The sequence below is a fragment of the Chaetodon trifascialis genome, chromosome 13 (assembly GCF_039877785.1).
Source record: "Chaetodon trifascialis isolate fChaTrf1 chromosome 13, fChaTrf1.hap1, whole genome shotgun sequence".
Taxonomy (NCBI): Eukaryota; Metazoa; Chordata; class Actinopteri; order Chaetodontiformes; family Chaetodontidae; genus Chaetodon; species Chaetodon trifascialis.
This window is the reverse complement of record NC_092068.1, coordinates 3,450,147-3,471,862: the sequence shown is the minus strand read 5'-3', so window position 1 is coordinate 3,471,862 and position 21,716 is coordinate 3,450,147. Positions and strand designations below refer to the sequence as shown.

Here is a 21,716-nt window from a genome sequence, read left to right as displayed (position 1 = left end):
TAGCACTAATATCTTCACCCCCTAATCCTCATGCACCAAAAGCGGTTTAGCTGACTACCAAACAAGACAGTCGACTGTTATGTAGACTGTAGTTTGTTTTGTTTGCTGTGAAGTATACGCTGTATTTGAAATGTAAAGAATAATTCATACAAGGCTAAAGCAGTAGGGACATGCACATTGAAGTGGGGTCCCTTGATGTTTTGAAACTAGTACCACACTCTTGCAAAGTAAGGACACAACTCCTGAACTCTTGTGCTGTTCTGTCACCCCAACTGGTCGGCTAGAGTGCAAATCATCAGCAGTATAAGAAGAATTGGAGGGACAATCCCCCTCCAGATCCCCCTGATTATTTAGTTTGGGGGAGACATCCTTACCCAAAGGCTAGACAGAGGCTGCCTGTGTTGTCTCAGGGAAACTGATTGCTGGTGTAATGTGGAAGATAGTTCCTCTTGTTATTGCTTCAAATTTCCCTCACAGAGATGGAACTTCCAAATATTCTGTGTAAGGATTAAAAAATAAACTGTTCAGCGTGATGCAAGGCCAAGCTCTACTAACTCATTTTGTCTAGCCTAATTTTATTTTATTTTTTTGTTTTTTGTCAACAAATCCCATTAAAAGATCAAAAGCAGCAAGTCCATCTTACAATAGGTCAAAATTTCCTGTATAGTTCAGTTTTTCTTTTTTTTTTGTTTTGTTTTTTTTTATGTAGTTTCTCAATCAAGTTGCTCAAACAAGAGGAAATAGTGCATTTGTTTGGGACAGCAGCAGGTTAATACACATTCTGTGCTCTATGAATTCTGCTCTCCTACCTCACCGACTTGTTTCTGCTTTGGTTATTTTCAAATGTTTATTGCATTTGTTTATCACTCTGATCATGTCAGTCGACTGCAGTGATGTGTATTGTGGACACACATTGTCTAGTGAGTGTAGTCGATGCGTTGCGTTAGTATAGTGAGTCAGCACTAAGTGATGGATGAGATAAGCAAAGATTTAGCTTTAGATATCAGGCTGGGTTCTGGTCGTCACTCCACCTGGCTCCAGTTCAGTTTCACACAGTCGAGAACTCACATTGAGCATCTCCAGCATGTTAATGGAGGAACATGTCGCCCAGTGTAACACTGTGGTTCACTGATGTGATTTTAACAGTTTTTGAGCAACAGTGGAACTAAGAATAACATATGCACACAATAGATGTTAGTACACAAATTAAGTGTTGTTAGATTGTTTTTATGACACAATGAAGAAAATGTTGATTGCCATCAGAAAACCTTTGAAGCTGCTGGCTGTTCTAGGCAAATGTTAGTTTATTGTGTGCTTCGTTTGCATGTTGGTGCAGAAACAAGCACTGCACCTACGGAAACCGAATGGCGAATCAAAACAGCTGTTTAATATCAAAATCAAAAAACTGCACATTTCTGGACTATTCTCATGAAACAGCACAGTGAAAAAAAAAACAGGCACAGCAACAGCAGCACAAAAACTGTCAGTAATACAGATGAAAAGGTAAGACATATCCCATTATCCACATATGTGGATAATAAAAAGCTGCTCCATCCAGTTTTGCCCAGATCTCTCAAATTAGTTCCTCTTCACATCAGGCGCTCTTGGTGAGCATGCATAATCCCATCATACACTTCTCCCAAGGAACAGAGATAACACTAATAGCTGACCTCCATTTGTCCAAAACTACGGTGGTAGCTCAATTAGCCTGGAGGAGAAGTTCATATGGCTTTTCTGACAGCATTTAATGATTGAACCTTTGTGAAGTCTTTACAACTGAAATGTTCTGACTTTTCATGATGCATACAGTGTAGCTTGTCATAGATGTATAACTGCATGTGCAATTGATTGAAAGTCCCAAAACATCGGTACTTAAATAAGGGTTTCACCTAGAAAATTATTATTCAGCTGATAAAGTGTCAACATACAAAAGCAGAAATACCGATTTGTGGTACATGCATTGATAACTGACTTGTCTCCTCCCAGGCGTTGGGAAGGCGGGGACCCTGGTGTGTCCAATCAGAAGACCCCGACAACAATCCTGCTGACTCCAGACAGGAAGTTCCACAGTTTTGGCTATGCAGCACGTGACTTCTACCATGACCTGGACCCCAGCGAGTCCAAACAGTGGCTGTACCTGGAAAAATTCAAAATGAAGCTCCACACCACTGCAGTAAGGAAACAAACACGCTGTGGATACATACATAGCAGTTGTCCAGGGTACTCCAAGCAGCATTATTAACACTCTCTGTCATCATCACTCACTTGCCTGATGTTATGTATTGCATTGCAGCTGCATTGCAGGGGGTGATGTAGTAGTAGTAGTGATGATGTTGTAAATGCTGCTGTGCGTACTCAGCAGAAGATGGCTGGAGAATGACATGAATATAAATCCAAAGCCCCACTATTGGCCCCTTGATGCTGATGTGTTCATTATAACACATGGCTTTAACTGAACCAACTTATACTGAATCAATTCAATGCTCTCAGCAAATTTCTTGACAGTTGCGTTACAAAACGTCTTATTCGCAAAGTGACACTGAAAGGTTAAGCCTAGTGATAATCTATATTTATCTAACTGTCATTCCATGTGTAATTCCATGTGCAGACCCAAACCAACAATTATGTATTTAAAGCCTGATATATAACATGAAGACAGTCTGTACTTTGTGGAAATTACTCAGGGCCTTGGAGCTGATAGCCACAGATGCAGAATGGAAGTATTGAGTGATACACTAATTCATGGTTTAGTTCTGTTTCCAATTGAACTCATTACTGATAAGAAAAGTGTAACATGAGATGTGTCCTTAAGCTTGATGATGGTGCCAGACGAAAGGTCACTGGGTCACCACAACCATACAGAATCACCCTCTGCTGACAATGAACATTTTATGGCAGTCTGGCTGCTGGCTGTTGAGTTACACTGTTCTGGTTGATGATTTAATTGATGATCAACTGACTGACCAGAACTTGCCAAAAATAATTACACTGAGCAGTGTCACTTATCAGCAGTGTGTCAGATCTGCACAGAGTTGGAAATCTAATCATCATATCTCTATGATGAATAAGTCCATGTACTCTTCTTCTTCAGTGTTGCAGTGGTTTTATGTCCATCATGCATTTCTAATTTTGACATTGTCTCCCTGCAATCAGAATCTGTCCATTGACACAGACCTCCACGCAGCCAATGGGAAGCGAGTGAAAGCTCTGGACATCTTTGCATATGCATTGGCCTTCTTTAAGGAGCAAGCACTGAAGGTAACATATGGCTGTCAGCACATGAGTGTATGTTGTGTTGTTTTAGAGACAAAGCTTTTATTCACGTTTTATCTACATCATGTAGAATTTGGGCTCGATCCCAGCATGAACTCTGGAGCCACTCTTCAGTGTACTCCAATGATCTATTTAAATATAGTATTCCCAAATACCTAATGCAGACTTTATGTACTTTTTGACATAAGAAAGGCAACATGTCAAAATGGGATAAAAAAGATAAGATAGACTTTATTTATAACACAATGGGGTAAATTCATTCATTCATTGTTACAGCAGCAAGAAGACAATGTGCAAGAAGTCAGAGGACAAGAAGACAAAAAAATATTGCACAAATGTTACATACCCTCAGTCGTTAACAAGCATAAGCAATGAACCAGAGGCAGTAATTCTTGTTTGTGAATTTTGAAGCACTTCACAGTGTTGTCAGCCCACAGTGTCACATGAGCCTTGCATTCTAAACTGTTGACTGTGTTTGACTTTCCTTCCTACAGGAGCTGAGTGATCAGACAGGCAGCGAGTTCGACAACAATGATGTGAGATGGGTCATCACTGTTCCTGCCATCTGGAAAATGCCTGCAAAGCAGTTCATGAGGGAAGCTGCCTATAAGGTGGGCTCAGAAGCTTCATTTGTAAATTGACATTTGTTTCCAGACTCCACCTTGCATCTCTATAGGAACAGCGGACATTGTAATTGAAGAAACTATGTTGTTTTTGGTGGTGTTCACTCACTGAACATCTGACAAGGTGCACATTGAAACACAGGATCCAGGAAGCAGTTCCAACAATTTACTGTAGTCGGGTAGACTGAAATGGTTAGCAGTTGGTGTGGTAGCAGGTGGTTGGTGTATCATTCTTATTTTTTATTTTTTTTGTACAAAGGAATATTACAAGAAAATATCAAATCTGAATAGTATCAAACAAACAATAGGAAATTAGGTTATCATTTTGATTTAAATCATTGATACATCCACAATCTGGCATTTTTCACAGGAGTCCAGCATAATGAAATACAGAACAATCTGTTAACTCAAACAATGCATGCCATATCAACCTAATACAGTGAATAGGTGAAAAGTCGATATTAAGTGGATGGTTTGAAGGGAAAAGAAGGAGTCACAGGCCTGCAGGGTGGATTTATATAGTCTTGGAGGAGTCAGGCAGTCTAGTCGGGAGTGGCAGTCAATGCGATGATGCAGTTTGGGTGGAGACTTGTGATTTAACAGTAACCATATACTGAGAATGGCTGAAGACAGGATCTTATGATGATGGCTGGGGAATGACCTGCAGTCATATGAGACTACCATAAACACTACAGTGACCTACAGACTGGGGTAGAGGGTGGATGGAGGTAGTCAGAGAGACATTACGATAAAGAAAGGAAGGAAGGATGGACAACTACGGAAAGTAAAAGAAACTATCATAAAGTTGGGTTTTACATGATGTGCCTATTTTTTAACAACAGTTCAGCAGTGACCAGGACTGAAGTGCTCACTGTGATCTGATTCTATCAAATGTTATCTAGTTATGTAGCTATGTTCTTTATATGCAGGAAAGTTAGGTCAGTGTCAGTGGTAATGCCCAGATGTAATGAGCTGTAAGGTGATTGTATAATAAATTGTAGGCAGTGGCTCTCTCTCAGCAGCTGTATGGAGTTATCTGCATACCAGTGAAAATCAATATTGCCCTTACAGATGACTGCCAGAGGTAAGAAATGCTGAAAAACAGTGGACTCAGGGACAGAACTTTGCAGCACTCCATATGAAGTGTCTGGTGAAGTGGAAGTTCACACTTGATTGTTTGGGTTAGCTGACAGGGTGGATTTAACACTCAAGTACTAATCAATTATACACACAGTACACAATGTAACACATACCCTGATACCCTTTGCTGTGGAATAGAAACAGAAGCCATTAGTCTCTTTCTGTTTCTCCACTGATTCAGCATAGTCTGATCTCTGTGCTCTTTCATATACAGTAGATACACGTCTTAGTACTGTTTGCATATTTTGAAGGACACAGATCATCACAGAATCTCAAGAAACAGCAATGCCTTCATTTGCTTAGTCATGTTACATTTATCCTTGCTCTCTTGGCAGTGGAGGGTCCTCACAAGCAGAGAATTTGAAACATGTGTGTGTGTGTAAGTCTCTTCAGGCCATGGGTGTGGCGGTCTGCAGCACAGACAGAGGCAAGAGGATGATGGAGAAGGAGGGAGGAGAGGCAGAGAACAGCTGGGATGGGTGGGGGGACCCAGGGTGTGTGCGTGTGTGTGTGCGTGTGTGCGTGTGTGTGTGTGTGTGTGTGTGTGTGTGTGTGTGTGTGTTTGTGTTTGTGTGTGTGATGTGAATTTTCTGAGGGAGGGGACTGATGAACTGACTTACATTACGTTCTCTCACTGCATTATTCTGAATTATGACCGTGAAAAGCCTTTTTTTTACCATGATATTAAATTCCAATACACTATGAACATGAGTGAATATGAATACCACTTGCTCAACATGATGTCCTGTAAAATATCATTGCTCAACCCCCACCATTACAACACCATCCATCCCTGTGTCCTTCATGAGAATGTCATCCAGGAACATGACTAAGATTCAAGGTTTGCTGTAGAATATAAGCTGAATGAACAAAATCAAATCCATATATAACAGTACCAAAGAGGTTTTGTCTGTTGGAATGACATGCAGTTCAGATATCCAGCTACCTCTGCATTTGTGCACTTTGATTTGAGTGTCTCTCTCATTTAACCACTGTACTGTGTGGTTCAAAGATGTGAGTGACTCATTTATTAACTCAGCCACAAATGGCTTGAAGGAAAATGTACTTAAATGGCCCTACAAATTTTAAATTGTTGCCAGACCTCATTCACATTTGGGTAAGAGGCTAAAAGGCAATAATGCAATTGTCTGCAAAGGCTTCAACAGCTGATCTTGAAAGACCTTTGAAATGAACAATTTTAAGGCCTTAAAATATCTCGAACATTAACTGATCATGTCTCCCCTTACAATGCAAACAAATCTGCTGCTGCTTATAGGTAATGTCTTGCTTTGATTTACCTTGTTACAAGAAAGGGATTATTTGCCTTCTTTCTCATCTCTCACGTCTGTGTCTAAGTACAGAACTGGAGTCAGGTTAGCCTAGCTTAGCATAAAAACTGGAGGCAGAAGAACACACCTGGCACTGTTCAATGTTAAAGAAAAACATAAAGACCCACCAGTAATGATACAGTGTAGTTATGTATACAGTGTATCTATGTGTTTAGTCAATACATGAACAGAAATAGTTTACTCAGCCAGCACTTCAGTGCACTGTCTCTGGCTGCTGTTCAGGTCTCAGATGTGATCAGTTAGTAAAGGCTCTGTATAGGCATGATGGTACCATCCCTGGCAACCTCACTGTGGGTTAGGGTTAGGGTTTCAACTAGTGCTGTCAGGCGATTAAAAAAATTAATCTAATTAATTACAGGATTTGTAATTAATTAATCTAATGAATCGCATTTTAATCTCATATCTGCTAAAGGTCCCCAAATAAAGAATTTGAATTCTAGGACATTACAATTCACTGACATTCACATTACAGCTGGTGAATTCTTTTCATCACTGTAGTTCTCGACGGTAGCTGGAAATTAGAGTCAGATGACACTATCTGAAACGCCTCTTTTAGGCCCTCGTCTTCCACGATTGAAATCGGCCTGCAATCAGCAGCAACCCACTTTGCGATTGAGTTTGTCAGTTTTTCTGTCGTGGCTTTGCTCATTCGTTTTCCTAACTCAGCAAGTGTGGGTTGGCGGAGTGAGCTCACGGTAGCACTAGCGGCACTAGCAGCAACTACATGTTTAGCGTTTAAATGATAATTCAGGCTGGAGCTGCTACGGTGATAGGAAAATTCTTTTTTACACAAGGTACAAATCACTGCGTTCTTGTTAATAGTCCCGTCTTTGTTTTTTTTTATAAACTTGCCGTTCAAAAAGTAGGCTTGCCTCGCTCTCCGGTGTCGCATCCATGTCTGTTGTCACCCTGCTTTTGACTAGTGGCGCAGGGATGCGACCTGCAACTGCAGCCTACGGGTCACTCAAGGGGCCAAATTTAAAATGCTTGCGCATTGACTTGCCACTCATGATTAATTGCGCTAATTTTTATAGCGCGTTAATTAATTAATCTAATTAACGCCTTAAACTGACAGCCCTAGTTTCAACACATAACCACCAAGGGTTCTATTTTCGATTCCGAGTTGGCGCCGGCGCAAAATCAGGTCCGCTTTGCCGATGGGGCGGCGCGGCGCAGACTTTGGTATTTTCGTGCACTGCACTGCTGGCGCATCTCCTTCCTCTTCTCATCTCAGTCCCACCCAGCAGCGCAACTCGGAAAGAGGGAGGGGAAACAGCGTGGAGTGGGTTTGACACAGCCGAGTCAAATTTTCACCAATCACACCAGTTCCTCTCCTCACCTTTAAAAGCGCCGCTGGTGAGGTGCATGACAAGTTTCGAGGATGACTGAGCCCACGCAGGAAAGTGTCCGACGCCCAAACTTCTCCCAGGAGGAGACTGACGTCACTCATGTCTAAATATGAGGTCCTTATATGGTAAATCCTCGGCCTCCTCCTCCTCCTCAAAGCAATGATGTACTCCATCTTTGTAGATAACGTTAAGCATTACAATGATAACATTTGTATTTGGAATGAAATGACGTGGGTAATAGCGGACAACGATCATCACTTACGTTTTTCCATGCGTCTGTCTCTCTCTGTCTCTTGAGTGCTCTGAGATAGATGCAGTATATATGCTCTGTAGGATGCCACGGCTGTTTCTGGTTGGCACAGCAATGTTAATTGATAAGTTCGCATCCCTGTTTCACCTGTGTACATTCGGTCAGGGTGAATCATGGTTGTTGCTAATTATTGATCGCAGTGTGCGTTCGATGACTGACCGAGCACTGCTGAAAACACTGTTAAAACCACGCTGCCGTCTTGTTGAAGGTGTGATATATGGCGTCATCAACCACGTTTTCAGTGGATAGCCATTATCGCCTAGCAGCCACCCATCCAGAGGGGTGTCCCCCTGAAAGACTGTAGGGATGCTAGAATTTGCCACGATAAAGTGAGTCATGAGTCATGTGCCGACCCGGGGAAATTGGCATACACGTTTGTGACCAGGTAATTTGAGTCAGAGATCACCAGACATCCCTGTTTCACCTGTGTACATTCGGTCAGGGTTAGTGACCATTACGCGTGCCGAACGCACTTGCAATGTGGTCAGATGAGATACGGATCAAAATATATAAATTTAGGTCTGACTGTGTGTGCTGACTCAGATAGTTGCATTGAATTGCGGCTTTTGCTAATTATTGATCGCAGTGAAATGCCAGACACTGTGGAAACCTGCCTGTGAGGTGTTGGTGACCTGAGCGCATGACTCTACCGATTTACGAAAATCCACTTGCCCAGCGGTGCGCCACTGCCACACAGAGTTGACCAGGTCCGGGGCGGCGAGCTTTCAGCGCACTTTTGCGCTGCCGGCGTAGACCGATATGGAACGAAAATCCAAACCCACCAGCTGATTATGGCAACACCTACCCCTACTGCGCTGCAACGCCCATCCTGGCACACCTCTGTGCACCTCAGTTTACCAAAATACCAAGTGCACTGTGCGCCTGCTTATAAAAGCTTCTGAATTCTATATGCCAGTGAAACAAACGCATAATATGATGTGATATCTTAATGAGTGAACTAGGCTAAACATGTCCTGACTTTATTTATTTAGCCACTTTGGGACAGAACTCCACAACAAGCTGAACATCACGCACATATCATGGCCTGATGAGTTAATGTGGGCGCCCTGCTGGAATCAGTAGCATTCACTTGGACACCTGGCAAATGTCCAGTATTCACTCAATTTGGTTTCCAACAACTCCTGAGAAAAATGATCTGTCTCTGTAGCTGCTAAACACTGCAGTATATTGACCAGCTAGTCGTTACCTGTGTTTGCCTGCAGATGTTGTTTTTGTGCTGAGCAGGTAGTATTAAAAAGCTGCATAGAGCAGAGTCTGCTGATTATTGTCGGTTCATCCGTATGAGTGACACCTTTCACATTACACATACTTATATGGTCCATCGATTATGTAAAAATATTGAATGAATTAACTTAGCATCCAGTTTTTAAACACTGATATCATCTTTGGGTTCTGATCACATCCCTGATGTGTGTGCTAAACGAAGAGGAAGAGGGGATGGGGAATGTTGACAAGGGCAGAAACAGAGAAAAGGAGCAGAGCTTGGAGTTGTTCTCTGCAGTGGGACTGGAGGCAGGAATGGAGGGATGAGCTGATGTGAGTATAACACAGAGGTAGAGGGGAAGTGAGCAGAGGCAAACCTGGGCGTTGGCAGTGACTCAGCATCAGGCAGCATGGATGTGATCTGATTTGATTGGCTGTTCATGGAGGACAGAGGGAAGGAGAAAACAAGTGAACGGCAGCCCACTGTAACCACTGCTCCTCCTCTGATCACACCATCTGTTAGTTCTTCTGAGGCTATGACCGAACCCACAGGCCTTTCTCCTGCTCTGTATTCACTGCTTTTCTCTCCTGATTCATCCCTTACACCACGCACCATTACGCCACTTTAAAAGGACTATAAACTAAGCAAGAAGGAGGACATTTTAACCCATTGATATTAATATTGGTGGACTGTGATTTATTAGAACCGTAACTTCTGTGGGAGGGGTTCTGAAACAATCCTCCTTCCTCACCAGCAGCTGATTGAAGAGCATTGAATTACAGCTGCTTTATATCAAGCTAATGTTTTGCATCTGTCTGTGACCCTTATGACACATTCTTGGCTATTGATTTCACTACTGTACTTCTACTGTCAACATGTCACACACTCACAGCTTGTCTGCACAGAAGGCTTTGTTTTTCATGCCATCTCTTGCATCTGAAGGAGCGGATCTGTTCCTATGAAACGTAACGACCTGCTGAATCGTCCCCTCACATTAACTCCAGAGTTAATGAAATAAAGAACTCAAAACTAAATCATAGCTATAACGAGCGGCTGCTGATGTGTCCACCACTTGTTCATATTGATCGATCGACTGAGTTCAGATTCAGCCCACAGATCAAACATGCTGTTTAACATAATCACATTTGAATACAGACCAGTGTGTGAAATAACCCCCATTCATTCAATTTAGTCATATTCATGCATTTCCAGGAGTAGGACTGCAGTGTTTTCTGCCTTCCAGTATGTCAGCTGAGGCTGTGACTGCAGGACTTTAATAGCTTTCCTCATGGACAAAACAAACAAACAAAACATGGACACAGATCCCACCGTGTTGCACACACTGCATCAGTTTTCATATCACACAACTCTGAACAGATGTCCCAAACAACATAAATACATTTTAGAAGTAAACCTTTGACCTCTTACACAGCTGCTTCGATTCAAGACATGGACAAGATGAATAAAAGCAACTGTTTCACACAACCAATGTGAGTGGTGATAACAGCAGTAACAAATGTAAAGAAGTCCAAAATAACAAAAGTTTGTGTTAAAGGTTTTTAATATTTGTTCTGTCTATATTCTGCCTCTGTGTAGTCTGCTCTGGTGTCTCGGGAAAACCCGGAGCAGCTGATCATCTCCTTAGAACCAGAGGCAGCATCAATCTATTGCCGGAAGCTCCGCCTCCACCAGATGGTGGACCTGGGCACCCAGACCACCCAGAACGGCTTCAGCCCCACTGACAACCTGGGCAGCGGAATGACTCAAGGTACCTCCCATCAGCACTGACATAGTCATTTTAATTCCATGCTGATGCGTTCAGACGGTATTTATCGTGTCTGACTCCAAGCTCCATTGATCATTAATCATGCACACCCCCATGCTGATGAGTCGATTTTCTGGATGTGTAACATACTGTTTTTCCTCCTGTTGAATGTTTTTCCATAGTTTCTCCTGGTCATGGTAAACATGCTTTCTTTTTAAATTCACACAGGAAATGCATGAGAGTTCACCTTTTACTTTTTGTTTCTTTCCAACAGCACATTTCAACTTGCTCTTGATTCTTTTCCAATATTCTCCTACTCATAAAGCACATCTTGATTTATCATGAGAAGTTCAGTGATAAATTATTCATATCTCTGGTTTCAGTGTGATATGGTCCATGTTTCATCCTAAGTCAGTGTTGATGCTGATTTTAATGTTGTGTTGAGTTTCTTGTAGTGAGGAAATTGAGCACTGAACAAAATCAGTATCAGTCCTTTTCATCATTTGTCAGCCATGACACCTACGAAGGCAGTAACAACCAACTCACATAAAACACTGACATTAAAGTATTGTGCAGTCTAACAAACTGGCTGACATCACACAGTTTGCAGCTGTTTGATAAAACATGGCAGCATTGCTTAAGAAAGTTGTAAAATGAGCCGTTCAAAATAAACTCCACATTGAAATCTCATAGAACAATAATTATCTATACTAACGGGAAGCACAGTAGGTTCTATTACTTTTTATTTGGTCATTATTCTCAACCTGTACATTAAAAATCACAGTTTGGGCAATGCAAAAACATTGAGATTCTTCAAGCTAAACCCAAACTGACAGATGTTACTTACCCGCATGTGAAGCAGCAACAGCAAATACTAGGGCTGGGCGATATGGCTGAAAACTGTATCACAATATAAGTGTTTTATATCAGTCGATATTGATAATTATTGATATTTTTTATTACCTATTTAAAATAAGGACCAGGAGAAAAATACATTCAATTTATTTTTATTTTAAATTTAACCTTCCTCTGATTATAATCCCCTCAGCTATCAAGGCAGAAAGGAAAGGAAATGTCAACACAACAATAGAAAACACTCAAATAATGTAATGTAATAATAATAATAATGTAAATAAAAGTGTAAAAATGTAAACAGAGAGAAACCTGAGACCTGTTTTTCTGCAGGTTTAGTGCAGGAAGTTCACAAGCTGATTCACCTTCTGGTGAATAAAATGTTTTCAAATATGTGCAGTGTTTTGGAAACATAGCAGAAACTTTGGTAGACTTGACATCTGTAACATACAAACAAACAAACATGATAGACAGTACAGTAACACTGACTGAACTATAAAACCAGCCTAGACATATGAACAACTTTAGTCACTCTTCTTACTCTACACATACATTCAATTATATTTTTATTGCATGTGTGTTTAAAAAAAAAAAAAAAAAAAGCATGTGTGAGAGATGTTTGTAACCTGGCTTCTCCTCAGTGCTCAGTGAAGCATGTCTTTAGCTATATGATATGCCGCTGCCTCCGTTATGTCTTCGTGCCTTTTAGATGATTTGTCATCAGGCACTGAAGCAGATACCTCTGCATGGTGGTCTGCTGCTTGTGCGGTGGTGCTGCGGTTGCAAATGTTGTTGGATCTTTGCAAATACGGCTGCTCTCCAAAGAGTGAGCGCGGCTAAGGCAGTTAAACAAGTTTGTAGTATTACCTGTCTTGGTGGGGACGACAGTCTTGCATAAGTTACAGACCACATTGGTCTGACTACGGTCTGACAGAAAATCCAAAAAACCGACTTTCCCTGTTTTATCAACCATTTCTTTGCTTGCTGCAGCGCTCACTTTCTATTCCTCATCTCGCTCCTCGCGAAGCATCAACACGAGACAATGAGATGGCGCAACCGAACTTGATAATGTTACATGATTGGCGTGTTAGCGTGTCACTCCCACTGATCAGCATTACTCCCTACGTTGCTCAGTTACCTGAGAGCAAGTGCCTTTGTTCATGCAACCAACCTTGCTTCGCAACTGTTTCTTCTGACAAAGAAAAAAATTATTGAATGTTTTATTGAACGCATTTTTTATTGATCTTGATTATGTGTCTATCGCGAGACATATCGTTATTGTTTTATCGCCCAGCTCTAGCAAAGGGGCTCTTTGCCCTCTTCCTCTTCCTCCTTTCCTCAAAGATTTTGTTCATAGCCACCATCATCATGTGGTGTAGTCTAACCTCTTATTATGCCTGTCAAGACAACCACAATATGTCATTCACTTGCATGCAAACAAGATATATCCAGGTTCAATAGATTGTTTTTTGTTAGCCAGTCATGTGAAAAGAAAATTCACTTTTCTTAATGTTTGTGTTTTTTCATTTTTTCTTTTGTATTCAACAACTCCTTTACTCATTCAGAGACACAAAATATTTCAGCATTGACAAATAAAGACTCCAGATTTCAGATCAGGAAGTGAAGAGTAAACTGCTGGTCTTTTTACTGTAAATATTAGCAATCTTAGAAAGGAAGCTTTCTATTTTAGGATTTGTGGTTTTGCAGTAGACTGTAGGATTCAAAAGGCCTGACTGCATGTCTTCATATATCAAAAGGTTGTGCTGAGCATCATCCTGTATCAGGCTCTTCCTCCTCTTTCATGGCTGTCATGTCCCTTTGCATGCTGCAAGGCTTTGAATTAGTCCCAGAAACATGTCCCGTTTTGACCAAATACTTCCAGTCAATGTGGAGCCCCAGGAGCCATATCAGGAACAAAAGTTCTCTTTTGCACATTTTTTTTTTTTTTATAAAGCCATTTTCACTTTTCCTGGCATCCCTCTACTGGTTTCAGGTTCATCAAAGAACAGACATGTGGGGTTTAGGTTCTTTATGCTGGACACCTTCTTACATCTGTGACCCTCTGCACCTCCACATTTCCTTGTAGTCTCTTAGGTCATTAGATCAAATGTTTTTGGCTCCAGGCTCTTACACTGTGACAACAAAACATGCATCATCAACGCTGGACATCTTCAGATCTCTTTGAGGTTTTGTCTGTCGATTAATTTGCTGTGTTGATGTCTTCATTGGTTTGGTCTTTGTTGTGTATGTGTTATCCACAGTACCTTATTCAGCGGCTGTACTCTATCAATAAATCAATTTTCCAGTTACAATATAATCTATTTAATATTTCTGCTATAATAAGTGGTAAAAATATTTAATGTATAGGTTTTAGATTGGACTTCAACACGGCCACCACTACCATACTTGAATACACAAAATCAAAGGAGCCTTATGACTTAATTAACAAGAATGAAAGTATTATTCAGATCTATTTTCATGATAATATTGGTGATGTTGGCTGGTTAGTCTGTGGGTCCGACAGTGGCACTTGGATATGGATATTCACTGTCTCCAGACTATGAATTCTGATGACTCTGTGACCTCTGACCTTTCTTGTAATGCAGCTGTCAGGCCAAAATGTACACATTTACACCAGTTAGTTATGGGATGGTTTTGCTTGAAGACGTAAGGTGAAGCAAACACTTGTCCAGCGACAGCTACAGGTTGTGTACGTAATGTTTTAACTGCACGCAGATTAGAAGATATAACGTGAGAGTAGCAGTAAAGCATGAGAACAGCCTGTAAGACAGACAGAGATGTTAGACTAATCAGCCCTGTAAAACAGTAAATGGGCAATAATCCTGAGGGATATTTTCTCTGTAACAGTGAGCTAAGTTGCTTGCCATATTTGAGAGGAGAAAAAAAGCACAGATGAGTTTTTGGTTACAAAATGTTATTAACAATAATTAACATTGTTATTCCTTCAACATTTTGGGATATTTTGGTATTACAGTTTTGATTTTACTTTGCTGTCTGCAGAGATGCTCAGCTTGTTTGGCTCTAAACCCCAATTTAAGGTTTAAACACTTTAACCAGGCTAAAAGATTTTTTGCTATTGGATATTTTAATAGCACACTGTGATTTTAATAAAGACATGACACAACATTTTATTGTACAATAAAGGCTAACCTGCTTAAGCTGAGACAGATGTTTGTATGAACTCATCGTGTCTGATGAGGTGGTTTTGCTTGCATATTACAAGCCTAAAGTTGTGGTTGTAGTCTCATATCATCTGTGGCATCAAGCCTGGACAGGTTCTTTGGTTTCATGTACATGACAGCACTAAGACTAGTTTCAAAGCCCACAGTGTTAACTTAGTGTTATTTTACTCACCCAGTCAAACCATTTGATGATTGGGTAATTTACCAAGCATCACCTGCAGGCCTGTCTACACATATTATTTTATTTTAGATTTTCTAAATAAAACTTTGAAAATTGATGTCAATTTAGATCACCTTAATATTTACATATTGAAAAATGTATTGCTATTTTTGGCTGTTTTCTAGCAAACCTGTTTGAATATCAGGGGACACAACATGGCGTCCTGACCCCAAGGTTGGGAAAGGATACTATAGTATTCCATCAGTCTGAGCTGCATTTATATAATGTTGTTGTTGAAATGTCAGGCTGACGTAATGCTCACTGTAGACCTCTCTCATGACCTCTGTGAAGAAAATAAGAGTTGAAAAGTTGTCCTTCCTTCTCTGTATTGTTTCCTCTGTGTAGGAGGAAATGTCCCTCTGACATTTACTCCTGCCAGCTTTTCCTGCTATTAGCCAGTCAACCTCAGGTCACATGGCGTCACTGTGCTACAGGTTCAATAGCCTGTAGGAGAAGACTGTGGTGTTGTGTTTAGTGTTTAGGTCTTTTTAGAAAATGTTCTTTTAATCCAAACCATCTATGCATAAACAGGTTTAGTTGTAATACTGATTTAATACTGACTGCTTTTCTTATCAGACGTTCATAACTCATAACTGGTGCAGTTGCCTGAATGTATTTTCATGAATGTTGAATTATGAACCTGCTGGGTTCGTCTTCATGTCATTCTGCTTTCTTGGTATGGTTTTCTGCAGGTGGATTTACTATTTCAATCATACTTTTATGGTTAAACTAAGCTTTATTAAAACACAAGGTTTAGAGTCGCAGCACCTAGAGTTAAGATGTTCTATTTCTCGTTCTATAGCTGTTGCTTTCACTGCATGTTCTCACTGTGAGCAACGTGATTGGTCACCCCATTATAACAGATAAATTACAGGCATTGGTTGCATGCTGGTATGTACTAATAGTATATTTATATGAAGAGGCAAATGATCTATTTATCATTCATTTGAGTTCAGTTGTTCTTGAATAACTTTGATCAGACTTCTACAGGAATCAGACTTGCTCACTGTGTGGATACATGTGCATCTCAGCCTGCTGCTTGCCTCACACACCTGGTTATGAGCCACACAGCTTCACATAGCAGAGCTTCACGCCTTCATCACACTCACCAGAACATTCTCTCTCTGTTAACAACCAGCTAAGGAGCATGTTCGGCGCAACCGGCAGAGCCGCACCTTTTTGGTGGAAAATGTCATAGGGGAGCTTTGGTCGGAGCTGGAAGAAGGTAGAGTCTTTCTTTTCTTTTACTGATCTATGATTGCCTGTCCCTGTTCCTCTTCGGTAAACGCTCTTGCTGTTTCCTGTGCTACCAATCTGCCACATTAGGTACAAGCTTTAGAAGCCACATTTTGGTAGGCATAGAGCGTCTTGGTTTTTGGGGTACTGTAGCAATCTAGAGATGTGTACAAAATGTCATATTTACAGAAAGCAATCAAAAGCTACTATTTTAAAGAATGTCTTTTGTATTGTTTTATTACATCTTTTACATCATGTTTGTCATCTTTTATTTCATTGTACGATAATCGTTTTGGTTGTACCAGAAGTAGTTCCTTTTACCTAATTTGCATGTTTCTGCCATACGTCCTAAGCTGAATTGGCAAAGGAAAACTAATTGTCATCTTAACTTAGGCTTTATTTGCCCATTGGTGATTCTTGGCAACATGGCAACACTAAAAATAGGTCAGACAGGTCAAGAAACATGCCATGCGATCAACTGGCGACCGGTTCAGGGTGGGCCCCGCCTATCACCCGTTGACAGCTGGGATAGGGTCCAGCCCCCCCGCAACCCCGGAAAGGGATAGTCGGGTATAGGCAATGGATGGATGGATGGTCAAGAAACATCAGCAGACAGCTTGTAGACTTCCTCTAAGGTTAGTTAAAATATACTTGGAACAGAAAATGAAGGCTGAACAGTAAAATTATCATCCAAACTGTTGGAAACATCCATCATCATACAGTTTTCCTATTCAGTGGAGGATTATTATTAGCATTTCTGGTACATTCACTTTTAGTTTAACCTTCAAGTAAAGTGGTTCAAATAATGTGATTAAACTGATGGTTTATTTACAACCTGTATAATCATCCTACTGCTTGTCTGGTGCCCTGTTGGACTTCATTGTAGTGATGTCATCATCCTCCCACAACTCATTAACTTAGTGAGTACAATGTTATCATAACTCATAGAAATTAGGACCCGTCTCAAGTCGCAATTAACCTAAATTCTCCTTGTGCTTATGTGCCTAAACATAACAAGCAAATACAGTATGAATCAGTGACATGGTTTGTTTGCATTTTAATCACGACTGTGATTTCCGTTGCACTTCAAGAGAGATGTTATCTGAGTCAAATACAAATGGAACTGGTGGCTTTTGAAAGCAGTTAGTAGAGCAAACCTTCAACTGCACACCCACACACAAGTTCTGTGACATGTAGTTATAAAGAAATGCTTAAAATGTGATTGTCAATGTGTTTCATTGTGTGAATCATCTGATGTCAAACTGTCAACTGCTGTCCACCATCCTGTCTTTGCCAAAGCCAGTCCTGAGTCCCACTCTCTCACTCATCACCTCACTACTGTGCAGCTGACACTACAGCTCCAGAAATGTAGGCCAGCAGTACTCTTCTTGGCCTGGTTCAAGAATCTGGAGAGTCACAAATTTCAAACTTCCCTTGAGAAAGTTTCTAAAAACAGCAGAGTTATGGTAAAGAGGCAGTGGCTGCATGTCAAATATGTTCCATTTTTTGTGCATTCTCTTTGCAGGTGACCGTTATGTGGTGGTGGACTGTGGTGGAGGAACAGTGGACCTGACAGTCCATCAGATCCGTCTTCCAGAGGGACATCTGAAGGAGCTCTACAAGGCTTCAGGTGAAAGGACATCCAATAAACACAATCTTCCTCACTGTCCTCCTCTTCAACTTCCTGCCTGGTAGATGATGATGAAGATGCTCTTCTCAGTCCCTGCTTGAACATCAGATTAGTTGCCTCCATCCACAGGTCAACAGCTGGCTGTGGGTCAAATGTCTCTGTGGTCATCTTTGACGAGTATGTTACAGACGAGATTTGGACGTTTTATTATGTTGAGATGTGAAAATCCCCACATGCTGCACTGCTCAAAGGCAGCATAAGAGACAATTTAACCACCTTGTTGGAGGAACAGTCTGGATTGCATCAGCATTAGAAACAGTGTGTGTCCTGTGGTCCTGAACAGGCAAAAGTGTGTGTGTTCCATCTGAAACCTCTTGGATGTTGTCTTTAAAATATTGGCAGTATCAAGCCTGTTGGTCAGAAAACACTGAAAATACTCAGATGTGTTGCAGGTCACTGTTATAGGAGATAAGATAAGATGTTATTAATCTCACACTGGGGAAATAAAGTAATTACAGCAAGCAAGTATTACAGTATGTACATAATGTACAGATTACAAAAATACTAAATGCCATAAAAATGCTACTGCCTTCCAAAATACTATTGCCAACACTCCTATGAGAAAATTACCAATGTCATATTTTGTACTGCACTTGAGAAATACTGTTGCATAGAAAGAACATTGAATTTCATGATTCTATGTACAGTATATATGCAATATGTACAGCTTATAAAAATACTGTTGTCAATATGGATAACAAATAGTGTTTGTACTGTTGCACAGTTGGAAAAAATATCAAACTTGCACAAGATATAATATAAGATATAATGGTATTGCACCAGATGAAAATGGATAATGTGAGCATATATAAGCATTTCACCTAGCCCATTTGAATAGCTGGCAGTAGTCTTGATGTTTTCAGCAGTGTTTCATACCTCCATACAGGCATGATATTATGAAACTTCCCCAGTTTCAAAAAGGAGATTCCATCCTCTTAACAAAAAACTTGTTCAGCACAGCAGCTCCACCTTTTTGTAAATAAACCTGGAGGAGCTTGACAACAGAGTGATTAAATGTCTCACAGTAAGGGACCTTGCTGTTGATCAGCTGACTTTGTGCTGTTGTACACACCAACGTTGACGCAAGTCCTGTCTGTGCACATGACGACCAACTTTGTCATCTACTCATTCAAGCCTACATTGTGGAGAATCATGAAACCATTTATTATGGCCTGCGCAGTTTTACTGTATCAGCACCCAATTCAGTCACACAAGGAAGTTGGAGGTAGACCCCCCCAATGTGAACAGTGTCACACACAGTATGCAAAGGTGCACTTTAAAACAACTGGTGTGATTTCTGATTTGTCATGCATGTGTACCTGCGTACCTGCTGTGTGCACCTCTGCATACAACACCATTTCATTCTGTTTTAGGCAGCTGAGGTTACAGCTTCTTTTTATTTGATTCACAATCATGATATGCTCTTTTTCCAGGTGGTCCCTATGGCTCTCTTGGGATTGACTATGAATTTGAGAAGCTTCTGTGTAAGATCTTTGGCCAGGATTTCATCGACCAATTCAAGATCAAGAGGCCGGCCGCCTGGGTGGACCTAATGATTGCGTTTGAGTCTCGAAAGAGGGCAGCAGCCCCTGACAGAACCAATCCACTCAATATTAACCTGCCCTTTTCCTTCATCGACTACTATAAGAAGTTCAGGGGCCACAGTGTGGAACATGCTCTGCGCAAAAGCAAGTGAGTACATTCATAGCATCTAAAAGATGACCTGCAGCAGAGAAAATCACCCTGTTTGTTTAGAAGAAAATACTGGAAAAGACAACAGGACCTATTGCACCTTACATCACACACACACACACACACACACACACACACACACACACACACACACACACACACACACACACACACACACACATTTCTGACACTTTTCTTGGTGCTGCTTAGCACATTAACAGCCATGGGTAACCACAGTTTTTAGTTTTTATGCTTAAAATTTAAAGGAGTCGTTCAGTAGTATTAAATAAAGTAGTTCAGTGCTTCAGGAAATATGTATTTGCCTTTCTCTGAGACTAAGATGAGAAGTTGGATATCAGTCTCATGTATGTACATGAAGTACTGCGCTCTAGCAGTGGTTAGCCTAGCCATAAAGACTAGAAGCAGGGGGAAACGGCTAGCCTTCCACAAACTCCTCACAAGAAGGTGCTGGAGGTTTTGTTCCGTTCCTTCTGGTGTAGCTGAGGCAGGTTTTAGGCCTCTTTGTTCACACCTGCTTTTTCAGTTTTGCCCATAGATTTTCCTCCAAACATAACAATGGTCATTATGGCCAGATACTTCATTTTTGTCCTGTCAGACCAGATGACATTTATACAAAAGTAAGATCTTTGTCCCCATGTGCAGTTGCAAATCGTTGTCTGGCTTTTTCAGGGCAGTTTTGGAGGAGTGGCTTCTTCCTTGTCGAGTGGCCTTTCGGCAGATAGTGTAGGACTTGTTTTACTGTGGATAATAGATACTTTTGTACCTGTTTCTTCCAGCATCTTCACAAAGGACATTTGCTGCTGTTCTGGGATTGATTTTCTTTTCCATGCCAGGACAGAACATGTGTCCTTTCTGACTGGTATGGCTGCTGCATGGTTCCATGGTCTTTATACTTGTATGCTATTATTTGAACAGATGAGCGCTGTACCTTCAGGCATTTGGAAATTGCTTCCAAGGTTGTGGAGGTCCACAAATATTTTTTCTGAGGTCTTGGCGGATTTCTTTTGATGTCAGGCAAAGAGGCACTGAGGTCAGCAGATGGACTTTTTAGTAGTTTAGCTTTTGAAATCATGCTAAAATCGTGCTTTCACACCACAAATGAACCACTAGCAGACAGAGACCCACCTTTTCAAGCAGTCTCATTCCAGCCTTTTGGTCCACTCCAGGGTCATCGTTCATGCCAGCCCAAATGAACTGCACTAACTGAGCAAACACACCAGGCTCTGTTTAAACCATGTTAGGTGTGAAAGCACCCTTAGACTAGTATCTCACTTATTTAATCAGTACTTTAAATAACTGTAAATGCTTGTACATGTGTGAGTGTTAGATCTCAGGAATGCCTTCAGGAAATTTCTTCAGATTTGGCACAAGAATGACTTATTAGAAATTGATGTTCAAAGGTCAGTGTGACCTCACAGAACACATTTTTGGGTGTAACTCAAGAAATCCGATCCTAAATATGGCAAAAGTTCTTGAAGGATAAAATGACAAAGTGATGATATTTTCTTACCCCAAAGGTCAAAGATCGCCTTCACTGTAACATCATCGTGTTCTGCTAAAACTCTTTTCTGGCCATTATTCACCACATAACTCAGGAGCAGAAGGGCACATTATGACCATGTTTCACATTTGATCAGACACTGAATTGATGATACCAGTCTTGAAACTGTGCTGATTATATAGATCTTCTGTGCTGCCGGGTTGAAGATGTGTGTGAAGCATCCACATTTTATATTTGTTTGGATTTGTAGTTTCTTTGCAGCAACAT

General features: G+C 40.9%; 1 protein-coding gene across 5 annotated transcripts in view; it reads left to right on the top strand.

The window, feature by feature from the left end:
- The window catches only part of hspa12a (heat shock protein 12A), a 67,264-nt gene that overhangs the window by 32,146 nt on the left and 13,402 nt on the right, over nucleotides 1-21,716 (top strand). For 2 of the 5 annotated variants that reach the window (XM_070977505.1, XM_070977504.1), the window contains exons 4-11: nucleotides 1,987-2,173; nucleotides 3,154-3,258; nucleotides 3,768-3,884; nucleotides 10,866-11,037; nucleotides 11,217-11,231; nucleotides 16,448-16,534; nucleotides 18,071-18,175; nucleotides 19,669-19,927. In XM_070977505.1, coding sequence (XP_070833606.1) covers nucleotides 1,987-2,173; nucleotides 3,154-3,258; nucleotides 3,768-3,884; nucleotides 10,866-11,037; nucleotides 11,217-11,231; nucleotides 16,448-16,534; nucleotides 18,071-18,175; nucleotides 19,669-19,927 — 1,047 coding nt within the window. The remainder of the gene's footprint in view (nucleotides 1-1,986; nucleotides 2,174-3,153; nucleotides 3,259-3,767; nucleotides 3,885-10,865; nucleotides 11,038-11,216; nucleotides 11,232-16,447; nucleotides 16,535-18,070; nucleotides 18,176-19,668; nucleotides 19,928-21,716) is intronic. The other 3 variants (XM_070977506.1, XM_070977507.1, XM_070977508.1) reach the window with 2 other exon arrangements.